This window comes from Anomalospiza imberbis, chromosome 1 (genome assembly GCF_031753505.1).
Source record: "Anomalospiza imberbis isolate Cuckoo-Finch-1a 21T00152 chromosome 1, ASM3175350v1, whole genome shotgun sequence".
Taxonomy (NCBI): domain Eukaryota; kingdom Metazoa; phylum Chordata; class Aves; order Passeriformes; family Viduidae; genus Anomalospiza; species Anomalospiza imberbis.
The window spans coordinates 58,594,691-58,621,153 of record NC_089681.1 but is presented as its reverse complement, the minus strand read 5'-3'; the positions used below and the strand labels follow the sequence as shown (position 1 = coordinate 58,621,153).

General features: G+C 37.1%; 1 protein-coding gene across 5 annotated transcripts in view; it reads right to left on the bottom strand.

Moving 5' to 3' along the window:
* ZNF407 (zinc finger protein 407) overlaps nucleotides 1-26,463 on the bottom strand; it is a 338,979-nt gene that overhangs the window by 109,014 nt on the left and 203,502 nt on the right. For all 5 annotated transcript variants that reach the window (XM_068193734.1, XM_068193765.1, XM_068193755.1 and 2 more), the window contains 2 exons: nucleotides 24,768-24,851; nucleotides 16,668-16,788 (listed from right to left, as the gene is read on the bottom strand). In XM_068193734.1, the coding sequence (XP_068049835.1) occupies nucleotides 16,668-16,788; nucleotides 24,768-24,851 (205 nt within the window). The remainder of the gene's footprint in view (nucleotides 1-16,667; nucleotides 16,789-24,767; nucleotides 24,852-26,463) is intronic.

Below are 26,463 nucleotides of genomic sequence, written 5' to 3'. Positions count from 1 at the left end.
TACAGTCAAATTCAACTGAGAAATAAAGCACAATTTCTTCAGCAATTAATCTTTCCCAGAAGAGAAGCTGGTTCTGCAACTTTGCCTCTTTTCAGATCAAACCTGAATATGTTTCTAGATCACAAAATTCAGTTAGAAGTAGGAGGTTCAGTAAGGAGCAAACTGGGAGAAAAAACACCTATGCAGTTTGTTTTCTGTAGAAGGTCAGACTGGCTGAGCTTAAGGCTTTTTCTGGGCTCAAAGTCTCCAAGAAGTACAATTTAAGTCTGAAAAATGTCATTGTGAGGTCAGCCATTCATTGTGCTTCCATGATGTCATGGAAATTTGTTCAGTCTGCAAATTAAAATATACTCTTCCTGGCTGTCAATACTGCAAAACCATCTTCGATTCTGAAAGTCAAATTTGGGTCTTTAGTTGGAGGTATGATTGATTATTTAACCTAAAATGTGTGTTGAAAGCATATATCAGAGAAACATCATTCTCTTCAGATTATGTCCTCATAATGCCATTTTCTGCACAAATGTAAGTAAATGCAGTATTTGGCTCTGTACTTTGAGCTTACTTCACAGACATCATTCACTCCAGGAGAACTGGTTTTAACAGTAAGGAGCAAGCAAAATGTGACTTTTGTTCCTACAAGAGTACATTTGCCTATAAGGATGCCCTGCAGCTCAGTAAGAAACTGCAGTTCAGTTTTCATGTAGTGGACTTTCACTAGAGACCTACACATCAAAATTAATGTGCTGTGTACTTAACCAAAAGATACTAAAATGGAATGAAAGCACTGAACTATGTATTTGACTCACTTACCATACCTATATGTAAAGCAAAATGTATAAGGTAGTTTCTACTAGTCTACTTCAGACTATTCAAAGTTGCTGTCTTGTAAAAGTATTAGATTAAAATTGGACCACCCAGAATAGACACATTTTTACTGTGCTTTCAACAATACACAATTATGTCTAACAGACATAACATGATTTTAACTAGATGAGAAATCAGGGCAACACTCTAAATCTATTGATTGAGAAGAATAGCAACGGCCTGAATGGCATTACATCAAAAAGCTGACCCAAGAAGAAAAAAATTTCAACGCCAGGGCAAAAGCCTTCTGGATACCAATTAAATTCTGTCATATTAAGGAATTTTATAGACCAATACCAAAGAAATTATCCTATGATCATGTATGCAAAGGTTCTGTCTTAAAGAAAAAGCCCACCACCATACATATAAAATTAACCCCATCATATTACATGAAAATAAATTTCTTTCATTATCATAGATAATGTTATGGACTTGTCTTTTTTCCCCAGAGGGTTAACATGAAAACAGGAAAGAATGGTAAAATATGAAACTTTCTCTTTGGCTTCACCTTTCACTCTCTGGTATCATACAACAGCAGAAACTAATGAACTTGCTCATCTTTGAAAGCCCTTTTGCACGCTTCTTCCTTCACCCTTAACTCTGATCCTCACAGGTCTTCACTTATGTGTGTGCCAATTTTACTGGTATAATATGAGCACTTTTATTAGTTGTGTTCTGATGATTTCTACTGAGAGATACTTAAAGCTTATACAAGTCAAAAACTATTTTATCACTTCTGAAGAAAACTAATAGTGCAGAGCCACTGAATGATAAGAGAGACCACTGAATTTATTTAATAATGCATGTCCATTTCACAAAAATGGCCTGTGTAATCCTTTTAAAAATAATAACCTGTTCATTTCAGACCTTGCACAATGCTTCTCTTTGTCCCTTGTAAGTCTCTCAAATGTCTTATTTTAAAGGAATATATAGTACTCCCGGAAGACATTTTCCCATTTCTATTCTCTTCAACTCCTGTGAGCCCTTGTTCTGTGTGATAAGGCAATCTCCTTCGGGATCTGAGCTGTGTAGTTTCGCACCACGAGTGACAAGGACTCAACTTGAATAACTGCTGTGCGCAGGTTGTAATTATGTCAGCTGGAGTGTTGAACAAGGGGACTGATTAATGTGAGCCCCAGCCCAGGCACAGTCCCTATCAAAACCTTCGTGCAGGCCAGCAGTGGGGATGGGTTAAAGCAGAAAGACAAAACATGCTGTATCGTCCATGATAGATGAATTGCTCCAACAGTCTTCAGGCAGATGTTCCAGGACAGTATAATATACAATTACTCTGCCTTATCACCTTCCCAGGGACAATAAAGCTTCCTCCTTCTATAGCTCATGTGAGTGAAGGCAAAATTAGTTTTACTTTTACAACACTGACTCACTTATCATGTTGCCTTGATTGTGCTTTTACAGCTAAAGAAAACATATATTGCACTCTTAAACTAAAAACAAACAAACAAACAAACAAGCAAACAGAACCCACAAAAAAAACCCTCAGTACTCCTTATCTTTTATATAAAACCAAACTATTCCTTTGAATCTATTTTGCATCATAGTAATACAGACGTTAAAGGGCTGATTCAGAACGTGATTCTAGGGAACATTACTAACTTTAGAACAACTGGACCCACTCATAAGCTTAATGTTGTATGTACATATAGGAAAGGACCTTAGTGATTCAAGTCAGAATGCACAGATAATAAAAAATACACAGGTTTGGTACAAAAAATGCCTATGTGAATAACATGCAGTTAGTGACTATTTTAACTAAGCACTCATCCTAAAAATGCTACAGCACTCTTGTAAAGCAATTCTTTGAGAAGCCATTAATCCACATGTATCATTAAAGGCCACAGGAGTTTACAACTATTAGAAACAATCCATGTATTTTCCAAAAGTAAATATAAATTAGGTAAATAATAAAATTCAGGAAAAAGTCAATCTATCTCTCTGTATTTGTTTCCTTTTTGTTATCAGATGTATACAGTTTGGGTTTTTTTTCTGCAAAGATGGAAGTGATTAGCAAGAGAAGAATATAGCTCATAATATCCTGAAATCCTCTCTTTCTAAGCACTGGATGGGTATAGACAAAGAAACTGTGCTTTAAAGAAGAGAGTCTAAATAGTTCCACTTGCATTCCAAGATGCATTCCTTTCAGCACTACCCTTTCTTCAGCTATATAAAAATGACATGATCTCCAAAAACAAACAAACAAAAAAAAAATGCACCCAGAAACGCATTTAGCGAGACACGTATTTGAAGGTCAGGTTTAAAATCAAAACCAGACTAAACCAGCCAAGGTTGATTCTAATGGTACTTAAGACTGTACACATATTTGAAAAATTCGATTTATATGCATTTAATTTTCATGAAAGGTATTGGACTACTAGTCCATAAAGGAGAGAGAAGATTTTCTAAGGAGACTGGGAATTAGGCACTGATACTGCACTTCAAGTTGAAGGCAGGCTCTCAGCTGTTACATCTTCTTTGAGGTTTTAGTCCTTAAACAGTATCACAGTCCTGGCAACAGTTAAGTTTCACCACAACAGTACAGGCTTTCCTGTACTCCTCTGGTGAAATGCAATCCTACATTTATGAATCAAAAAGTAGCTCCAAGAAAGCTGGTATATTCTCACTGCACAGCATGTTGACCTGACAGGACAGTACAACAGGATGATGATACACCAACTGCTGTACAGAGAAACAACAAAGAAAATGGTCTTGGCCTCAGAAAAACTATAATCTAAGTGTTGAGAAAGATATGATAATCAGACAATAGGCAAAAAGAGTAGTGATAGGTTTGGGAGACAGGGTATCAGTAAAACAGGGTAGAAAGCTTTTCGGTTTAGGTGCACTGTTGGGCATGGCAGTACGAGATGGCAGCCTAGTCTGTCCTCCATAACTATTCAAACTAACAATGCAATTAGTGGACATAATAAAGAACTGATGCAGGCCTCAACATTTGCATAAATTAGGTATCTACTGTTTCTAAAGAAATATGTAGGTCACCAATAGGAAACATCAGAAGCTCTAATCTGCTTTGAAAAAGGAAGCAATTTTGCCCTTAACTTTGTAGAAATGATGCCACTATTCTAGGTAGTAAAACTCCCAAGTTTAGGGCTGCCTTTATCTTAAGGAAGGCTGAGTTCTGTTCTCTGTCCCAGGAAAGGATATTAGCTGGCCCAAAATATCATGCATCAACCCTTTCTTCTTGAAACTTTGCCATTAGACAGCAAGGAACTGCCAGGAGCCAAAAGCAGATCTAACCCCCGCTTTCAGAAACACTCTTCTGTTTTCAGTTATGTTCCCTATATAATTTTCTTAGAAAATCCAAACACAGGCTTCTAAATACTTTGTCCTGTGCCCTTTCAGCTGAGAATCCTAAACAATAACTCAAATGAGGCTGCAGACAGCAGTTCATTATGAACTAAATTAATCCTGACTTGTCTAATACTCAGGCCTCTAACCCATACTCAAAAATACAGAAAGTGGGGCCTGTTTGCTTAAAAAATGTACCAGAAGTCTTGAGGCAGACATAGTCTTTTCCCCAGGACAAAGACTTCTGAGCATGCCTCAGTGATTTCACTCAGTTGTACAAGAACTTGCAAACTCAAGTAGAGAGAGAACTGAAAAACGGAAACTCCAAAAGGAGTACATGCTTCTTGATTTAGATGTCTTTTCACAAGATTTAGGAGATCAGGATCCTCTCTGAAAATCAAGTGAAAAATAGAAATAACTGGGTTCTCAATCCCACAACTTACTTGCCTAGTTGAATTTTTTTACTGCTCAGGATACAATGTCTTGTGGAAGGTGTTGCCAGCTCCCTGGCTTTCCATTTCTCTCCTGCCTAAGAAACAAGTGACAGGTGAGAATTGTCACTCCACTGAGGACATGGAGGGAAGGTGAGTAACATCAGTGGAGCCAGGATTTTATCCACTGGCTTTGTTTTGGTCTTATATTATCAACCCTGTGACAGTACACACGTTTCAGCCAGTGAAAGCTGACTCCCAGCTGTGCTATGGAACAGAGATGCTTATATGGAGTGGGGCTTAGTTATAATCCTTTCTGTTACAGTACTCCTGCCATGCTACTGGTGAACTGAAACTAAAAATGGGCACTTCAGAGCAGGAAAAGAAAATAAAGATTCTCCTGATGTTATGCTGTAGAGTTCTAAGAGAAAAGACATCCAAACAAAAGAGGAAGCCAGGAACAGATGCAGGTGGGCAAGAACTCAGCAAACCCATATTTGACGTTCAGAATCCAGTTCTGCAATGCAGAGTACCATGTGAGATACCATCACCCAATATTACATTATCAGCTCTCACCTCTTGCACCACCACCAGGAGACACAAAGCTATTCCCAAAAGCTGCACTCACTGGCCTTGTTTGCCTGACTTGCTGTCCCTGCATTTATTTAAAACAGACTGGATAGTAGACATCTGCTTTGCCCTCACAAGGGCTCACATTTAGGACTTTCCTCTCTGGTCCAACACAAGTGAACAAATCCAATACAAATTCCTTTATCTTTGAAACATTTCTTCTACTTGAAAGTTTTACTGCTCTTCAAAATGACTATATTTCAGCATGCAAAAATCAATCAGCTAAATACCATATGACTGTGCTATAATTTATTAGTGCTGATCAAAATCTTAAAGACTAGTAATTAAAATTCAAATTAAAATGTGATGAAAGTCACATTTAGTCATGTAAATGAAGAGGCTGAATTTCAAATAGGAACAGAGCCACTGGACGCCATGAGATGAGAATTCGTGGATGCTCAGTATCACTAACAACATGTAAAAAGAACTTACCGTTTCTTCAAACTTTGTTTTTTTCCCCGAAGTAAATACTTCAATATAGATCTATGAACATGTCAGTCTGTCAGTGAATGACTTAAAGAAAAAGTGCCAAAAGAAGCACTTGTGGAACAATCTCTCCACAGTGGGAAGCTTCTTCCTATTCACTAAGAAATGTCACTGCTCTGAATCGCCTGGGTATAAATCTTTTTCAAATGCTCCTTTTATCTAAAAAAAACCCACAGATTTTGGGAGTCTCCTCCTTATCCTTTGAAAAATACCCTTTAAATTTTACCTTTAAAAGGACCTATCCTGACAATTTGCAAAAAACAGTTAATTTGGGACTCAATACTTTGACATATGAGCATTGTACCAACTGAAGCACGATTTCCTAAGCATTCATGCCCTGTTTACTAAATCTCCCAGTACACCAATGCAGCAAACAACAGCTCCCCAACATGTTCCTTCAGGATATCCCCATCCAAGAAAAAACAGTTGTACTGGGTGGTGAGGCTGGATTGTAAGAGAGAACAATGCATGACAGCTGAATTTTGCCTGACTGGTCCTCTGTGATTTTTTTTTTCACTCCTCTCCTCACCCACCTCTTTCAGGAAACATGAACTTAATTTATCTCAGCAGCTACTACAGGGTGTCAGTTTTCACTGAAACTGGCCAACAGCTTAAAAAGTTATTAAAGAAGTAGGTGAAAGATGGATGGATGGGCTGGCACAAGTCTCACAATAAGTTAGGGACAGAAGGCTAAAAAATAATGCTTGTCAACTGATTAAAAAACCCTGCTTTTCTGAACTAAAGATACATCTTTTTTCATGAAACAAAACCAAATTATTAATGGCTTCTTAGATGTTAAAATACCCATATAACAGATCTCCAAAATTTTATAATTAAAATGGTATTTTAAAAAGAGCTTGTTAAGATAAAGATACCTGAAATACCGTATTTTTCTAATGAAACATCATCAGAACTTAAGAATTGATTTTAGTAGCTGCAATACCTTCTACAACTTCAAAACGGTTCTAAGTATTGTTTGCCCTGTAGATTATGCATGGAAAAATTCAACAGAAATGTTTTGAAGAAGCTGAGTATGAGAAGGCATTCCACATGGGATTTGTAGCAGAATAAATGATGTCCCATTCTACAATTGTTAGAGAGAATCCATAATCATCTTGAAAGGGGATTGAAGGAGCATGCAGGGAAGTTGCAAACATAAAACAATAAATACTATATTTTAATAGGTATTAGAAGTATCACAATGAATCATGGGATGATGTTCAGGCAGTTTACCTTCTCAGTAGAAGCACTGATGTATTTACAGGATTATAACACAAATAATTTTAGAGTATTATGAAATTAAGAGTTTGTGTGTTTTAAATGATAACATCACTAAAAATATAAAAAAGATAGCAATGCTGAAGAACACCAGGAGAAGTATCACTTTAAAGCATTATCTAAAAATGTGGATATATGGGTATGGACCTATACTCTAGGAACCAGAGTGAGCTGGGTGGTTTGCTTAAGCGAAAGGAAAAAGAAACCTAGGAAAAAAAAAAGTGTGCACTTACAAAAAGAGGTGGGAAAACATGAACGAATGTCTCCACTCCAATCCCCTGGCCCATGGGGGTGGGAGAAAGAACACTGTTGCATTAGCTTGTTCCATTGCATTAGGCACACTAAGCCTCAGCATATCTAACTTGCTGAGGAGATGATGAGGAGTGCTGTACCAACCTCATCTTTTCTCTGAAGATACAAAGTAAGAAGTAGCTTTGACCCAACACATCCAAGAATGCAGAACAACCTTTTGTTCATATATCTTTTCTTCCCTTAATTACTTTTCCATTACTAAAAGAACATGTTTTAAAATACATTACAAAAAAAAAGAAAGATAACAGCAGAGCAGCACTCCATCACTTGCAATAACAAAACTGAGTGCTTTATATGCTGGTTATTTTCTAAGAAGTCTCAGCTGTATCTATGGCTGTTATTCAGACCTACAGAGGCCTAGCAAAACCACAAAGATCATCCCAACCAGGGACAAAATAGCTGTAATAAACAACTTAATAAGTTACAACAGGAGAACAGGCTCCTCTCCAGATTGTCTTTTTGTAAGTAAAGCCTCAAGGGAAATAGGGATCCCTGATTCATGACTTATGAGAATAGAGTACCATACAATAGAGACTGCAAAATGGTTTTAGGGACAGTGAGCTGTTGTATACCAAATGGCCTGTCTTCCTTATGCCACATTTTCCTATGGAGAATGCACCACCTTCTCCCAGCTGCTCAGCAAGGAGAAAAGGACACAACATAAACCTTGAGACAAGCTCTCCCTTGGCCAACACTAAGCAGCAACTTTGAACCCACAGGTTCAAAGCAACATCTTCGGAACTCTGAGCTACCAAATCTCGAATGCCTCTCTCTCCAAAGCAGAAAGCTGACGTTCTCAGAGATAAGCTTTCAGCCGAAAGGTGCTCCCCACAACACTGGGAAGACGGTGGCCAGGATCAACAGATTTCCAAACCCCAGGTGCTGATGCTGCTCCAGAGTCTCAGTCCCATCATACATTTTATGGTGCCTGGCAGACACCCTCCAGCCACACTGCAGAGGTGCCAGCCTGGTGCATCGAGCCCATGCTTCCACTCCAGAGTTGGGGAACCCTGTGGTGGTGACAGAGGCTCTGGTACCTGAGCTCCCAAAGTGCCCCAATATACCTCTCCAAGAGAATTTGGGCAGAAGCTGGTACAGGGACAAGGGCAACTCTGCTTGATCGAGCAAGGAATTTATTTAGCCTTAATAAATCAGGAATTTCTAACAATGCCAAATTTATCTGGAAAATTGCTCACCATTTCTAGTGCATTGACAGTATCTAGGTAGCAAGCTTTTCCCAAACACAAAAGCTTTTCTTTCCTTGCTATTCAGCAATTCTTTTCTTTATCTCATTTTCATCAGACTTTAAACAAAAAAAACCTTTCCCTTTCTTCCCCTTGCACTAGAGTATACCTCTTTCTGGGACTTCAGAACAGAATTTGCCTTCTGTGACTTCCCCAGATTGAATCTGTTTTGTATGTCACACGTGAAGGAGGAAGAGGTGAAGTTGTCACAAAGACATCATTAACACAGGAACTTGTTTTACAGGGTAGTAGCCATATAGCCTGGAGAATAAACCCCACACAACACAACAGGCTCGTGTCTATCAATTTCATCTTGGGAGACCTGTAAAGGTGCCAATGTAACTTCAGATTGCTAATACCTGCCACATAGATGGTAGTTATCAGCCATAATAATAATAATAATAATAATAATAATAATAAAGAATTCCTTGTAGATTTCATCACCCCCAAAGATAGCTTTAGCCCTTTTATAATGACTGAATTGGGGATTAAGGAATAGCAAAAGAAACAATCAAATTAATTCTTTTATTCTCTAACAGGCAAGAGCAAAGAAAACATATACGGTTGTTTTAATCTTTTTTAAAATATGTTTTACACAAAAGGCTCACATTAATTAAGCTATGATGCCAATGATTATTTTTAGATCAAACCAGTCTAACAAATGGAAGTTTATTTGTAGACATAAAAGATCTTCACTGCACTTTTTTATCAGAAGCACTGTAAGAATAGGAAATTACAGGTCTTTTTGCTACTACAAGCTATATTAAGACCATAACATTGCTGTTCATCTTGAGGTTAATACTAAAATTTTATTTACTATCAAAATACAACATACTTAGGATTATTTTAATTTGAAATATATGCTGGTGTTTCAGATTGATAAACATGAATTAAGTATAGATTAAATATAAATATACATGTATTTATGGTAACATATTTATGCTCTTTAAGAAAGAGGAATAGAAGAGAAAGTGATGACTACATATGATAGCAAAAAAAGAAGTGTGAGGACAGAGAGAAGATAAAATGTGATAAAAGAATACATTAGTTACATTAATCTGTCCACTGCATGAAGTGGTCTTATTCATATTTCCTAGACACCAAATACTTCAAGGTTTTGGGTTAAATGTCTTGGACACTGATTCAGAAAAAAACAGCATCAGTTCAGCAGGGCAGGGGCTGCCCCAGAAACATTTAGGGACAAAGCCCAAATTGAACAGTAAGGGAGAGACAATGACTACTGAAAGAAATCAGGAGACTGACAATGTTTTAATGTTTTTTCAGAACTTAAATCACAGTGTGAACAAACTACAAAGTGCTGGCCTACAATCAAGACAGGCTGTAACAAAGAGATGCTGAAATCAGATATTAATGTTTACACTGATATCAAAATGGCTTCAGGTCTCAGTAACATTAAACTCAGCAGTATCCTTTAAGTAATTTAGCAGAGCATTTAGGCTTAAATAGATCCCTTAAAAGTTGTCCTTCAAAAGACTCAACCTAAAATGAGACTAGAATGGTATTATCAGTGTTTGCAATTGCATCACCACTTGGGCAGATCCTTAAAGTCCCAAGTTCAGTGTTAGCATAAGAATCACAGACCCATTGAGTTAAAAAGGCATATTTTAATTCCTCTTTCTTAGAGTGGCAATAGAGGAAAAAAAAACAACCCCTAATAATAAACAAGTAAATAAATAAATAAATAAATACAACAAAAGAGGTACCAAGGCTCATGGAATTATTGATGAATTTCCTTAACAAGTACTAGTCATTAAAATTAGAAAAAGTCCATATTACCCTTCTACCAAGTAGAGTGCATTTACTACACTTTTAATTACAAATATAGAATGTGGAGGACCTCACAAAATGATGACAGTATTTTATGCTGTGCCAAGGCCTCTTAACATGGCAACTTCCCAGGGGACCATAGTCACCAAGTCAACACACGCCAATGCACACGTGTGTGCTCGTACACCTATCTTTTCCTAAGAAACAATCGTGTTTCCTCGTACACACACATTCTCCTAAGCACTCCATGCAGGGACACTGGACAGAGAGGGAGCCCAAGTTCTTTTATACACTGTCACCAAGGATTGTCCAAAACTGCAGAGACACAATTTCTCAGTCAGTGCAGACAGTAGACACCTCAAAGCAAGGGTCACCTGTGTGCTCTGCGGTTCAGAGTGTTAGGAATTACATCTGCTTAAGCTGGTTAACCTGATAGCTGATCTGCATTGGCACTACTGCAACACTGCATATTTTTATTCTGACTTCACCACATAAACTATATGCTACAACTTAGGTGAATATAAGAGGCTTTATTAAGCCACAGAAACGTTACAAAAGGGAATAATGCTGACCATTGTTTTGTATGCCATGTATTCGCTGAAATAATTAAAGTGGTTTTGCAACTATATCTAAATTCTATTTCAGATTATTTTTCTTTTAAAGACTTAACTGCTACAGCATATTTTATTCCAGATTAATAGAAATATTTCCAAATATTTTATCTGAATGTTTATTAAAAACTAAGGGGGGAATAATATTCTGAGTTTTCATCTGGGAACTGTGCCCATGCACTGACAGAATGTCTCTCTAAACTTCTATCTTCATTTGTTTATAAGTCTCCTAGCACAAGGCACTGGATATCCTCAACTCCTGCTGCTGAACACAACAGAAGCTGGAGTACTTCCCAAAGGCCCTGTTTGCTCTATTGCATACATGCTTTATTTTCCTAAACAATTTTGTATTTGTATAAAGTATATGCACCATTTTTTTCCAATTCTGACTTTGTGATATATATATATATAAAAGTGTTCTCCCATAGTGCAATGCTGGTTGCCACCTGGAATCCTCATCAACCTATATAGCTGTATTACCTAGTTATTTCCTATACAGGCATACTAAATTTCACTGGTTACAAAGAACATACTTATATTAATGTTTTAATGATAAATAAACTGTTTTTATCATTTTATGTAGAATTTGTCTTAACAGCCTTTCAGTTTTGCTATGAATTAGTATGTATTTTTACCTCATCTGTAAAGTAGTGCCTAGTTATCCTTGATGTAACAAGGGAATATTGCACAGCTGACGCCATCATACCTAAAAGTTATTGAATTCACCAAAACAGAGAGAAAACACTTACTTTGCACCTTCTTATGACTTAGGTGCAAATCCTGGAGTGTATTATAAACTGGTCTTTATAACCTATGAACAGATACTATAAGTCAGGCAGAAATAGGAACTCCCTAGGGATGCTGTCCAAAAAAAGAAAAGTAGCCCCTGTGGAGTAACTCCTCCTAAGTCATGCTGCCGCTGCTGCTGAAAATATGCAATGAATCCATCCGCAGCTGGAATTTCAGATGCCATAATCCCTTACAGAATGTTGTCTAATTATTTTATTATGCATAATAAATGTAAAATATTTATTTTAGCTTACATAATTATATTAAAAATGTATGCTATTTATTCTCAGTCTTGTAAGGCATCCTTCACAAGTCATATACTTTATAGAAAGGAATGCATGCTGCTTTGCTGGCCTGGCAATTTGTTTTATACAACTTCTACACCTTATCTATGACTAAGGAACACCCCTGCATATTGCCTTCCATTCTCTCACCACCATGGGCACTCTGTGCAAAATGAACCATACAGTGGAATCCCAGAGAACTGAAAATTATTTTCTTTAATCACAGCAAAGGGATGGCCTGAAGCACATTAACATAATATCAGTCCCACACTCTTGTGGTCAAAGTAGTAGCAATACTCTTTCTGCATCATGAAACTATGCCAGTGCTTCTCCCAAGCACTATAATCCAACAAATTTGTTCATGTGAGAAAAGCAGGATTCTGCCTTTTGCATGCCCCCCTCCCTGTAACTCAGATCCATTTCACTGAATCATTACCCTCACACAAACCATGAACGTAAATTGCCTGAGAAGTTGTAGTAGTTATACAGATCAGAACAAATGGGAGTTAAATTTAAAACCTTACATATGAATAAATGAGATTTCCCTTTCTTAGACACATGCAAAAAACCAGTTTAGTTCTGAAAATGCTGTATAACTCCATCTTCCATCGACAACATCAGACTTTGGGGGAATTTTTCATTTCTGCAATCAAGTTAAATTCAAGGACCTAACTATGCTGCAGGTTTAGAAAGTCTGTCCACAGATTATACAGTCAACAGATTTAGAAACCTGTGTCACAGGTGCTGTTCATTTTCAGGATATTATACAGCTGTTCAGTGCTTACTGTGCCCATAACCAAATGCAAACAGTATTGTTGTCAGTGTTACTCCAGGATGGTGTCATCTGAAAAGTTCAGCCACATAACACATCTTTTTTAAATGACTAGGAAATATAAAATAAGCATTGCATAAGTAATGTTAGTGCAGGGCCCTGTGAGACCAATTCTGTATTATAAAATTAGGTTGAACATTAATTAAGGGTGAATGAATATTTTTGTATGACAAAGCACATTGACTTAACGGAGAGACAAGCTGTGTGATTTGAAAAAGTAAATGCAAAGGAAAATCATGCATATTTTTATCTAAATAGGGAAAACCTAAATTGAAAACCCAAATGTGAAAAATATGTAACCAAAAATAAATGTTTTAGTTTATGAATATTATATCTTGCTTCCTTCTAAAGGATTTTTAAAACTAGACTGAAAACATAATTTCAAATTATAATTGTTACTGGAAGTCATATACTACTGTATTGAAAAGCAGATGTCAATTTCTTTGTCACCAAAATACAAAATATTTAGACCAAAACAAATATCAAGTGGTAACAGTACAAAAACTAGAGATGGAAGGGAACATTTTTCATAAGAATACTGAAGTAGAACTATAAGCACATGCATACTATAGAGAATTTATAATTTGTGAGCTAAAAATGCTAAGTTAGTTTACTATTCCCTTCAGAAAACCACATCCATTCATGTCTTTTTCTAGTTTAAAAAAGAATATCTCATGCTGTGTGCTATATAGGGAATAAATTGCCTTTTCTGTTCCATGCAGCCAAAATCACTCTTTTCCCCATAGTATCATACAGCTGATTTCACTTGAGTTTATAAAGTTTATAACAGTTCCTAAATTCAGATTAGTTTCTTCCAATAGCCCTTTTTCTGTACTTCTAGCCAAGGTTATTTAGCCTTTCACTCACTAGACTGGCAAGAATTTTTGCAGAATGATTATTCAGAATTTCAGGCTGAGGAATTGAAAAGCTTGAGTCAAGAATCTCCAAGAATACTCTGAGCACCAATGAGCTGAAAGGGCATAGTTCAAATATCTTGTACTTAGCCACTCTTTTAATTCAAATACCTCAAAATATTTTACAGAACAGAGATCAGTTATCAATGAAAGGAAATTTTATATTAGGACTAACAATACTTTCCTCCATATCCCAACACAAAAAGAGGAATAATCACCTCCCTGAAAGTACAAGGGTCATTAAAGAGTCTGCAGTTGCCAAGCAACACTAAACAGCAACACATGAAATACTCTGGATGAACTTACAGTGCAAGGGCCGAGCTCACAGCATCACAATGAGACCTAAACCACTAGACTTAGGAGTGAATTTTATCACTAGATCAGGAGATTTTTAAATCTTCATTTTAACATTTTCTCTAGGTGACACTTGCAGGACTACACACCATCTGCTGAACTGGTGCAAACAGTATTATTTCCAGAGTTGCTAATAACTTTCCTTTAAAAGATAAATACCATGTGACTTGACAAGGAGGCAACATGTGATTCCCTTAAAATTGCAGTTTAAAATGAAGAGAGAGGTGGATAGAGAGCAGACCATTTACTTGCCAACAAGGCTGGCTAATATCCCAGGACTGGGGAAACTGGCAGGCACAAGCAGGACTGCTGAGCTAATAAATACAGCAGCCCCTCTACGGGCTCCTCTGCAGCTACACAGAGTGGCTCACTGCCTCTGTGAACTTGCAGCAGCAGCAGCAGCACAGCTCTGGTTCCTGCATCCCTACCAGATGTTTTTTAGATGAACTTGGAACACATTTCCTGCAGAATCAAAGCTTCATCAGCTGGTATCTGTAGAGATCAGCCTCCAAAGGTTAGGTCAAAATTGGCCTGTGAAGGATGGAAACTAACATTCTATTGTCATGAAACATTTATTTTTCAATAATATAAAAGCAGGGCATGCCCAGATATTTCTTGTTAATCCTGATAAAATATGCTATGCTTGCATATTCTCTAATAACCTCCAGTATAATAAAATACTCCTAAAAGACTTGCTATTTCTTGGAATTTATATCCCATACAGAAAACTCTTTATCCCAAGTAAAATGATCTCCTGTCTTTCACTCAACAGAGCACTGGGTTATGCATTTTGTTATCCTGAGTGAGGGAAGTGCATCCAGTCATTGGATGTGTGTAACAAACCCCAAACTGATTCACATCTACAACACTCCCAGTCTCTTTGGTCTTCAAGCCTAGGATCTCAAACCCACTGTAACCCACTTCTCATTACCTAGCTCTGTAATAAGATTATTCCTGACAATTGGGATGATTTGGTAAAAGTGGATGACCAAAGATTAGGTGTCCTAAAACACACAGCATTAACCACAGCACTTCTTTTACCTTCAGTACAGAACATCGCGTCACACTAATGCTGATATGCTCTCACGTCACTCAATACAGACCTTTTAACACAACTGCTCTGACAAATGAAAACCACCTCTAATTCCTAGATAACTTACTGAGGCTGACAAAACCACTTCTACTTGTAAAGAAAAACATAAAGAAAGCAGGGACACTCTTAAGGTAGCAGCATAGAAAGATAGCCCTCTCCCCCTGAGGTTATCAAATTCAGTTCTCTGCAGTTCTAGAGTGTGATTTAATGGGTGCTCAGTACAGAATAGTTCACAGAACATTTGCCCCACACAAACAAAGCAATGCAGTGATAAGTTTTGCACAGAAAATGTGTGATCACTGCAGAAGCTTTCTGTACAAGAGTTTTCTGTAAAGTAGCTCACAAATAGCATGAAAACAGGTATTATGAAAGCAGATAGGCTTCATTATATAGTCTTGCTTTAGGAAACTACATTAAAATTTATGCTAAAGGAACATTACAGTTGTATGTTCAGGATGAAAAGAAAATAAAAAATACTACAGGGGTATAATCAAATATTTAACTTTCCCCTCTAGTGTGCATGTATCACAACACATACATCTAATCATATGCCATTTATCAAATATAATGCTGTTTTTTTAAAACTTTTTGAACATCAGCTCTTGCAAATTGCCCACAAAATACTTCTATGGATTCCTTTATGGTACACATAGACTAGCCACCTGACTGCAAGGTATTAAAAGTATTCAAGAATGCAGAAGAAGTGTATTTAAGAGTAAAGATGCACTTAAGAACCAGTATGAGATAATTTAATTAGTCTATAATAAACCAAAAACACAGGCAATAAGCACCAGAAGTAATCTTCGATGTGCAATCATGTGATCCTTTTAAAATTTAATCAACTGCCCTAAAATGGGGATGGGTTTTAGTGGTGTAACATGGGAGGCTTTGCCATGCAACCACCCCTATGGCCAACTTTCATCCTAACACCCTGGCTAGCAAGGAAAAGGAAAACTGGAGCAGTACAACAAGACTCTGAAGAACTGTAACTAGCTCGAGTTGCTTCCAGTTCTAATAAGTGTCTGGTGAGTACTTAGGCTGGTAAGCCTTTTAGAGAACTTTTCTTTTCTTGGTGAAATGGTTGCAACTCAACCAAGAAAAATTTCAAAACCGCAAATGATTTGAAAAGGCAATGTAGATAAGCAGCCTCACCACAGAGAATTCAAACAGACACTGGAGCAGCTGTGAAACAAACACTCAACATTAGCACTGTAGTGTTACCACTAAAAGGTTTCCCATCATTTGTTTTTCTTTATAAAGTAACACCTAAATACTGAAGACTAAGTTTTTAAATTTAGCTCCTAATTTAATATGTAATTACTGCTGCCCTGATGGTGTTTTAATGGCAATATATTTTTATTGGTGACTTCAAATGAACCTCATCTGATCACCTTAACCCTTCTCTCATCATGCTTTAGTTAATGACTCATTACCTGTAGTCACACCAGGGACATCTGTAAGGCTTCTCTCCAGTATGGACACGCTTATGTCGTGTCAGATGCGATTGAGTTGTGGAAGCAAAGTTACACTCATCACATTTGAATGGTTTCTCTCCTAGAAGGTGACAAGAAAAGATTATCAGTTTTCATCTACAGAAAAGGAAGACAAACCCAAATTTCTGGCATATCCCTTGAGACAGCTTTTAGCCCGTGTATATATATAGCAAACATAAATACAACATAAATTTCCAAATACAGTTCATTAACTGCAAAATATGACAGAAACACATCAGTATCCAGCTGACTTCCCACAGGGAATTACACAGCAGCAAAAAGGAGGAGAAAGAACAGCAGTAAAACAGAGTAACCTTGTTACTGGGTCTTACTCCATGAAAATACCCTAACCAGGTGACAGGCATTTGTCTCACACCACATCTTCTCTTCAATCTGGGCCAAGAACAGCCCCAAAAGCAACATGGGGGGAGGCAGAAGGTGAAAAATCACACTGATGCTTGTATTCAGCATATGCTCAGAAAGGAACATCTCCAGGTGAAAAGTGTCTTTGTTTCCATCTCCAATCTAAATTTTTAATGTTATCCTTTAAATAACATGAATAAACTGGGACTGAGAATATGAATCAGAACTCTCTGCTCCACTCCCCTTATTCTGCCTGTTAGTCTTCTGCCTTTGTGAATATTTTCTGAACAGTAGGCCAATTTTCAGCAGAAGCACTTGAAAGGTTAATGAAAATAAAACAAACACCAACTACTAAACTTCAACTAAGACAATATTTTCAGATTACTTAAATTCAATCTATGCTGAATATAGAGCTGCACTGAAAATTTCTAGAGGACTACTAATTGAGGAAAAGTAAAAATCTTTAGTGTCAAAGTTACTATGTGAAAAGAGTACTTTCTACTGGAGGGGTCTAGCCCTTAGAAGATACTAAGACAAAACCTCATGACAGATACAATGTGATGACTAGTTAAGACACCTACATCCCATTTTTCCAACTGGTTGTCACAGAAACATTCCTTGGGGCTTACAGGCAGATATAGTTACCATTTAGGGAGGAAAGAGGTTTTCTTTTGTATGGAGAAGCTAAAAGCCAGTTCCTAACTTACATTATCTTCACTGCAGTGTGCAAGCCTTCCAACATATTTATCTAAAAACTACATAAGGAATCAACATCCCTGATTTAAGAGGTCTGGATAAAACTGCTAGAAACAGACATGTACTTTGTAGGCTGTTCAGAGATCTAGGACAGGCAGTTTCAAATTCAACCATAACCCTATTAGCAGGTATTATTTGAAGTTTTTTAGACTGACAGAAGACACACCCCAGCATAAGACTATAAGACAATAGAGCAGCTTCTGAAAGCTCCAGAAAGAGTTGGAATAATTGATTTTAGCAGCTGTGGGAGAGAATACCAGACAATGTTTTTCATTTATTGTTTCATGGGACAAGGAAAGGTGAAGGGGCAGGACACAAAGCCGAAGCCTCCATGCTGGACAAATTGAGACTGCTAGAAAGTATGTCTTTCCTGCCCCAAATGGGTTTTTCTTGTCAGACCCTGACACTCTGCTCTAGAGAAGCTGATTCTCCCAGCAGCTTGCATGGCAGTGGCTGCTGCTTCAATTAAACTCTCTGGGAGGCCATAGACTCCCTAGCAACGTAACCTGTTCTTGAACTGAAGATTTCCCATTCTGATTTATTTTATCATCTAGCATTAAAGAAGATAGCAACATTTTCAAGCCTAAGTAGTTAAGCCACAGGTATTTTAGATAACATACATACTTATTTTAACTGCTTTCATTTAAAATGCACTAGAACCTTGCCAACTTGCCCCTGTGTAAAAAAGGCAGATCTGAACTGAGATTTTTAGTTTGCCATTCAGGGGAGAACAGATCAAATAAAGGTTTGCTGCCGTGCCAGGGCAGAGCCATTGGGGCTGACAGCTGAGCAAGGGCCTGTTGAAGCCAGAAGGGCTTGCAAATTCTATCGTGACCATAAGAAAAATGGTAATCCTTGCCCACTGCTACAGGAAGTTTCTCCTTAGGAAATCCTTGTGGCTAACTGCTCCTGTCAAGTAGACTATGTGTAAATCTCACCTGACAGAAAATACATCACAGCAGTACCACACAACAAAAGCCAACTAAATGGGGAGGAAAAAAGACAGCCTAGCACAGCCTGTAAGTCTTAGCAGCTGTACATAAAAAACAGTATTTTTATGGAAAATTAACCAGGTTAATTAGTACAGTTGAAAAAAACCTAAGAGACAACTAGGTATTTCTTTGGGTTGGGTGGTATTGAAGAGCACATTAGCTGCAGGAGTACTTTTATTTATCTGTTTATTTATTAAAGCTTTCCACAGACCCACTGATTTAAGAATTTTTTGTCTTTCCTATCTATGGGCCAGGATGCTTCTAATCGGTCTTTGTGTCCCAGTTTTCCCTCCACCCTCTTGCCCCCAGACATTTCAGGCAATAAACATAATTCTTTTAATATGGGCTGCCATTAAAAATTCCAAGAGGACTCTTGTTCACCCCCTGTCAAGGTTCTAATTCATACAAAATTAAAATTATACATGTAAAAATATCAGTATTGACAGTATTTTTTAAAACAACAGTACGTAATAACTTTAAAATAGTGTATCCATAACCATAAGGACAAAGTCTACATATTTAAAGACCAATAAAGGTATAAAAAATGAAATCACCTCCCTACCCCCATTACCACTACAGGAAGACTTATCTGTCTCTCACTATCTCTACCTTTATCAATAACAAGCCCCATGAAAAAAAAGATAGGTGCCCCAAAATGATTCAATGCTTAACAAGCTCCGTGAGGGAACAAAAAAGAACACACATTCCAAGATAAAGGACCCACTCTGAGGGTGTTTACTTTGTTTTTAACACAAGCATTTTCAAAAAGCTACATTTCTTGACCATGGGATTACAAAAGAAATGGCTTTGCATTTTTGATAATACTGCAACCAACTTCTGAATTGCATCTGTTGTTTAAGTAACCTGATATGGAAAATCTGAGCTCAAACAATCAAAAATTGGGGAAGAAAATCACAAAAGGGCCACTTCATAGGGAGAACAAGCATATAAAAGCAGTTATTAAAGCTGCTGCTAATCAGTAACTGAAGTTCTCTCTTTTTTTAATTGCTACTGGACAAGTTCTCTTAGGTAGGGAGAAAGTTTTAAAAACCTAGGTTTTTGGTGTCTTTGCTGGTCAAAGGTTTGCTACAATCAGTTTGCCAATCTGCTGTAAATATTGGTGTAAATAGAAAAGGGAAAACAACAAAGATGCTCTTCAAATTTCATCTCTTGCTGAAAAGAGCAATAAGTCTTCTTACTGTGCTGTACTTCCTGTGGTATTCAACATTATAATTTTTTTAAGCGGTGGTGGGGAAGTTGAAGGGAAGAAGCTACATTATACATATAAATTCAATGCCGAGTAATGTAACTACACATTAAAGTCAAAGAGCAGTTCACATGAGAAATAGAAACACAAAGTGAGTCACTCATCTGGATAAAAACACATATATTATTAAATTTTCTTTCTTTATTACATTGACCTATAAATGTCTTGAGATGAGTGAGCAGAAGCAATCACACAAACAGTGCTCTGTACAATATAAGCTACCATCTTCAAAAATGCATGAAAATATTTGAACAAAGACACGATCTCCTTAAGCAGTTACAAAGGCTCATGGTGACTGCCACAGTAGTGCACAGTAAGTGTACTTACCCACTAATACTTTACTACTGTTATGTACTTCTATCAAGCCTGAGAAGATCCCACCACAACCAACACAAGGAAAGCAAAAGCAGACTGTTGATGTGTAGAAGATGAGGATGGGGTTTTTGCAATTTGCAGGAGTATTAACCAACATTAAAAAAGGGATTTAATGCAAGGGAACACAGGCTGTGAGTGATAGCACTGTGGGACTGAGTCAGTTACTACAGCACAACATGGAAGTTTACTGGGAAACATGTAGAAGAATGGGCAAACAAAGGAGGTGAGCAGAACAATAAGAGAAAGAACATAAAGAAATTTTAAAATTATGAATTGTTTTCATGTTTTCATTTCAAGACAGAAATAATTACTCTTGCTTGCTTTTTCTCTCTTATGCAATTTCCTAGTTGATCATTATTAAGACAAAATATTTAAATAATCTATTATATGCTTCTTGTATGTGTGTGTGTGAGTGTGTGTGTGTTTATTTTTGGTGGCTGATTTAGAGGTTATTTACCCTTTCTGTTACAAAATTCAGGTAATTGTTTAATTCTTAGTGTAATTCAACTTATTCTAAATCCAGCAAAAACTATCTTCAGGAAGATTTTCTTACTGGAACAAAATAAGAATCAAAAAAACTTGGTTCAGGATGACTCAAAACACAAAACCTTTTCCTTGCAGCCTTTTTGAGACACCAGAACTACAGCATCTATGTTCCTGCAGCACTGCAAACTATCCCTTATTTATCACATAGCACCAGCTGATACAGAGAGGATCAAAGTTTCTTAAGACAGTTTATCACAGCCTAGGCAGCCACAAGTGCCTATTGTAAAGCATTTGGCAGACAGAGATGTAAGTATTCCTTTCAGTGTGATAAAACTCTGTGGTCAAACTCTGGACCACTCCTTAAGCCATTGCTTCAATTCAAAAACAGAAGTTTACACCATGGATATTTACACTGTCAGTGTAAGACTTTCAGAATACCAGAGACAGATTCTTGCAGAATGTGACTGGAAGAAGGGGCACTCAGGTTATAAAATAATGTTGGAACACCTTCCCAGGACAAAATCAGCCAACAACTTCACTTATTCTCTGTCCAAAGCATACGTTTCTCACAGGACCAGGTCATCATTACAGACACGATGTATTTAAAACAGAATGAAAACATCAACTGGTAAAACACCAGGAATCTCTTGATAGTTTAAATTATTTGCTCCAACTTTACAGGTGAGATGGCCTATATCACTGAAATCTTTATGCAGTTGCATCAAGTTTACAAATATATTAAGTACTAAAGTTTTTCAAGTCTTGAAACTAATGGCTTTTTCTTTCAGTTGAACATTCCCGTACTTCTTTTCATTTAAAATGAAAAGCATGTCTTCAAGGGATAACATCCTATTTACCAAACTGGTCTATATAGTTTGCTTCAAGAGTGACTGAGGCTCAGCTTTTTTCACATCAAGTAATACTTCATGTTGCCTGTAATATTTCCAAAGAAAATGCATCTTTCACAAGATAAAGGCATTTCTCCAGGTACAAAGAAAGAATCTCATCTAAAAAGAGAAGAACAGAGTAAGAAATACCAGAATAAAGAGTATAAAGAATAAAAAAGTCAAAGTGGATGGTCCAGTCTTCCCTTGTGTCAAATCTCTACCAGCAGCTGAACATTCCTCTGGGGTGTCGGGACATCTCAGGCCTTGAGGCTGGGATGAGAGGAGACTTGTTAAGTTGTTTAAGACTCCTTAACTACATGTGAGGATTTGTTCATTTGCCCTTGAACTGTGGGCCTCTGACAGGTGATAGAAGTAAATTTTGGATTGGAAGATGTTCTGTGTCAGCCCCCTTGACAGCTTGTATTACAGTAGGGAATTATTTAAGCCATTTAGAGTATTTTTGATACCTATCCCTTTCCAACCTGATTGTAATTAGTTTTGGCATTCTGCTTTGGGAAAATTGTGCCAACTGGAGACAGAGAAAAAATAAAGGTGAAAAGAAAAGTACAAGGAAGAGTGCATGCAGCTAATGACTGAGATAAAGTTGAGCACTGGATGAGAACACAATGGAATCCATGTAAGTGCAACAATGCTAGCAAAGGTGGATTGTGTCATTCTCCTTGAAACAAATAGAAGGTAAAGATAATTTTTCTGCTAAAGAATCATCTCTGATTGTTTGTGCCACAGAGGCAGATAAATGCCAAAAAGATAGATCCCTCTGCCTCTGAGATACTGTCCTATATAGTATAAAGTTAATAGCAAAGTAATAACGAGCCTCCAGTCCTGACATAAAATATAAAGTTATGCTTGCTAGATGCAAGCTTCATGATCTATAACCTGTAAATCCCTGTGATCATAGCACAGGAAACCTCTACCACACTGGCAAAAGAAGGGCAAAAACGCCTTCAAAAACCCGGACAGCTTTTGACCAGGAGTACACCATATTTTCAGCCTGATTTTGCACATAAATCAGGAAATAAAATAGATTTCCTCTTGGCTGGTGGCCTAATGATATCATATATATATATATATATATATATATATATATATATATATATATATATATTTGATGATAAAGGCTTACATTTATGAGAAACTAACTAGATCTGCACTCACATCATAGGTACAGACAAGATGGGTAAATACAAGAATTTGCATTTCTTCTATATCCGCATCCTGAAAGAAGTGTTTACCATTTGTGTGGCTGCATTGACTATGAGTCCTAGATTTATGCCAGATCCCAGTCTGTCACATGGCAGGGCAATGAAAAACAAAAGGTATTTCCTATCCTCTTGATAACAATGATTTATTTTTGCTAAAGAATTAATTAATTAATCAATTTCTTAGCCCACATTTGTTAAACTTGTGCCAACATGTGAAAATTCTTCAAACTCCAGAAAAATAGAAACTTTAATTACAACTGAAGCATACAGCTTTTATTCCAGTAGTTGTAACTGCTCAGGTTATCATTCAGAGTCTAATAACAAGATAACTTATTATGTTTACTAAATTACTTTTATCGGTCACTTGAAAAATACAAACTTCCTGCAGTGAATGGGAACTGACTGTGGCATTATTCTTCCACAAATTTATGTTCCTTGTTATTAAAAAAATTAAGAAAGTAGGATTACTAATGAGACTTGAAAGCAAATTTTGGCCTTGAATACACTTTTTTTTTTAAGAGCTTATCTATTTCAAGATATTGATTAGCACTGAAAATCCTACCTTTCTGAAAGCATCAGAATCTCCTCCAAATATGGTTGCTTTAAATAAACTAAAAACAGAGTGGGAAGAATGGCTTCAGGCTCTCAAGAAAGAGAGTAGCTGCTCTCCAGGAAATTACACATTTAGATGGTATATGTCCTGAATGAAGATTAGTTTATACAGGGACATAATAAAATCTCCCACTGTGATTCCTTTACAAAATCCATGGAAAATTCATGATGTAACAACTATGGCTTCTCATTTGTTAGCCATTTCTTTCCACTGTACATTAGACAATGGTCACTTAACTCACACTGCAATTCCTGATGATATTACATTATCCTCATGATAGTCAGTAAAACAAAAAAGCTACAGTGGATTGAACAGCAACACTTCTACGTGTGTTTGAAGAGAATCTATTCAAATAATCAAACACTTACAAGGAACTACTAAAAAGCACAATTAAGGTAGAATGTATTAATAAATGTTTAATACTTACACTTTTTCTGGTCTTCTGAAACTAAGAACCAATTTAATTTTGTCTGATATTAAAATTTTATAACCATGTGGTAGGAAAGCTTTACTAATTCTGGAAGAGAAATTTTGCTTTACATGCCAGCCATGTGGTAACTCTTAAAGTTGCACCTATTAATTAAAAACTATCTTAAAATTACGAAAGGGCAACTGAAACAACACTAGCTTTCAACCATGCTTCAGTCCAAAAAAATGGATTAATTTATATGTAGTCTCTAATTTTCACCCAGGGACATTCTAGCAGTCTCTTGCAAAATCTTCACAGTAGGTAATCTATTTGGGCCTTGGGAAAAAAAAATTAGTAGACTTAGTATTCATTGAAAGAAGAGAGCCAGTCTTCACAATTCTACTTCCTTCAGAAAAAAAACCCCAAAAAACCCAAACCCACCAAGAATACCCCGCACTCATCCCCAAGCAATTATTCAAGCTCCCAGCTAACAGATTTGATGCAGACCCTGGGCATAGCGATTTCACAAAAATGAGAAAAAGCAAAGCAAACAATGAGCCAATGTATTATTTGTGCTGTAACGTGCTATTTGACTTGTGTTACTCCCCAGCGCAGAGGGACTCCCTTGCTGGGGAAAACACGGCGAAGAGTAAAGACAGCTTTACTGACCTGTGTGCTGCCGCCGATGCTTGGTGAGGGCATGACGTGTCCCGCCGGCAAAGCCGCAAAGGTCACAGAGGAACGACTTCTCGCCTGTTGCAACAATAAACAGATGAGGGACTGCGGAGGTCACAGATCATTAAAACATATCTATCAAGGCTTTCAGGGTTACTAATTCCTCCAATCAAATGTTTCCATGTAAATATGTCAAATGGGAATGAAATTACCACTGCGGTTTATTGACTGTGATAAAATCTGAAAAGCACCACTGAACATAATTACATACTTGTCAGACCCATAAAAATTAGCTTTATTATCAATGGAATGGTTTTGTACAACTTCATTTCTGTTAGATGTCTTCCAGATGGGGCTGCTTTATGCACTTGAACAGTTTTTATGCATATCCTGATTTTTTACAATTCCCATACATCTGGCCTTTCTGTGCTGAGTAAAGATTGCCTGGAAAAAAAAAGTTAATATACTGTATATATGATTCTGCTTAAATAAAATATATTTAATTTACTAACAAATTAAAGGTACTGAGAAATTTTCAACAGACTAGGTCACAGTCATCTTTAGTTACCTTCTACTTACTAATAAGTATTAAATTATTTTCTTGAACACAAGAAGAGTGTAGGCAACAATAAAAGCCAAATTATTCAGTACCAGTGGCAATTCAGCACTGTTTATGTTTCTAAAGTTTTCATGGCATAAAGAAAACAGGTCTGGGGATTGCTGCTGAAATTGCAGCAGATCTCACATTGTTCGTCTTCAAATGATAATTCTTCATTCCAAAACTCTGGACCAATTTGAGAGATTTTGGCAAGCTCAATGCTCATTAAAAGTGTATAAATGCCCTCTTTTTCGCCCTTTTTATTTTTTTAAACAGAAGCTAGGATTTTGCCCTGTTGCCTATAAATACAGTTTATCATTTCACAGCAATATTTTTACTCAGTATGTACTAACATGCACAGAAATATCAGTCCATAAAGGCCACATGGAAGGTCATTAAGAAGTAGTAACACTAACCTCATAGTCTCAATAACTTGAGATAAGACTGAAATTTTAATTTTTCTTTTTAAAGAATCCCATTAGTCATTTGGAGCCAAATTTTCTCCTTCCACAGTAACACAGCAGTGAGGGGGCTAGTGGAGCAATGATGCTGAGTTCATTGAAACTAACAGTCTCCTTCCAACCCCGTGGGGAAGGAAATTTAGTTCCTACAAAAGACAGCTGGGTTAAGAGGTCTGGTGTCAAATTACCAAGTCCTCCTGTGGAGACAGAAGGATGGAAATCTCCATGCTGTTTATTCCCACATAACCAGGCACAGGAATACACAGACTTTCTGGAAAGGCACAGTACCTCAGTTAACTTTGGATACTGTTCACATAAACAAGAGAGCGTCTTGTGAGTGGGAGCTCCCAGGAGAGCCTTGCAGGGCCCAGCTGCCCTCTCCCACCAACACCCCAAGGAGGTCTCTGAGGAACCCCAGCTTTTCACCCCAGTTGCCCAAAGTGAGGGAGTCCCTGGGCCCTGTGATACCAAGAGGAAAGCAATTCCAAAGTTTCCAAGGCAGCTTGAATCCTGCCACCAAAATGGGATGATAAAAGTGCTGCTAAACCTCTGCCACATAGCAAGACTATGAAATGCAATGGGCACATATTTCAGAATTTCACCGTTTCAGAAAAAGCAAATGGTACATTGT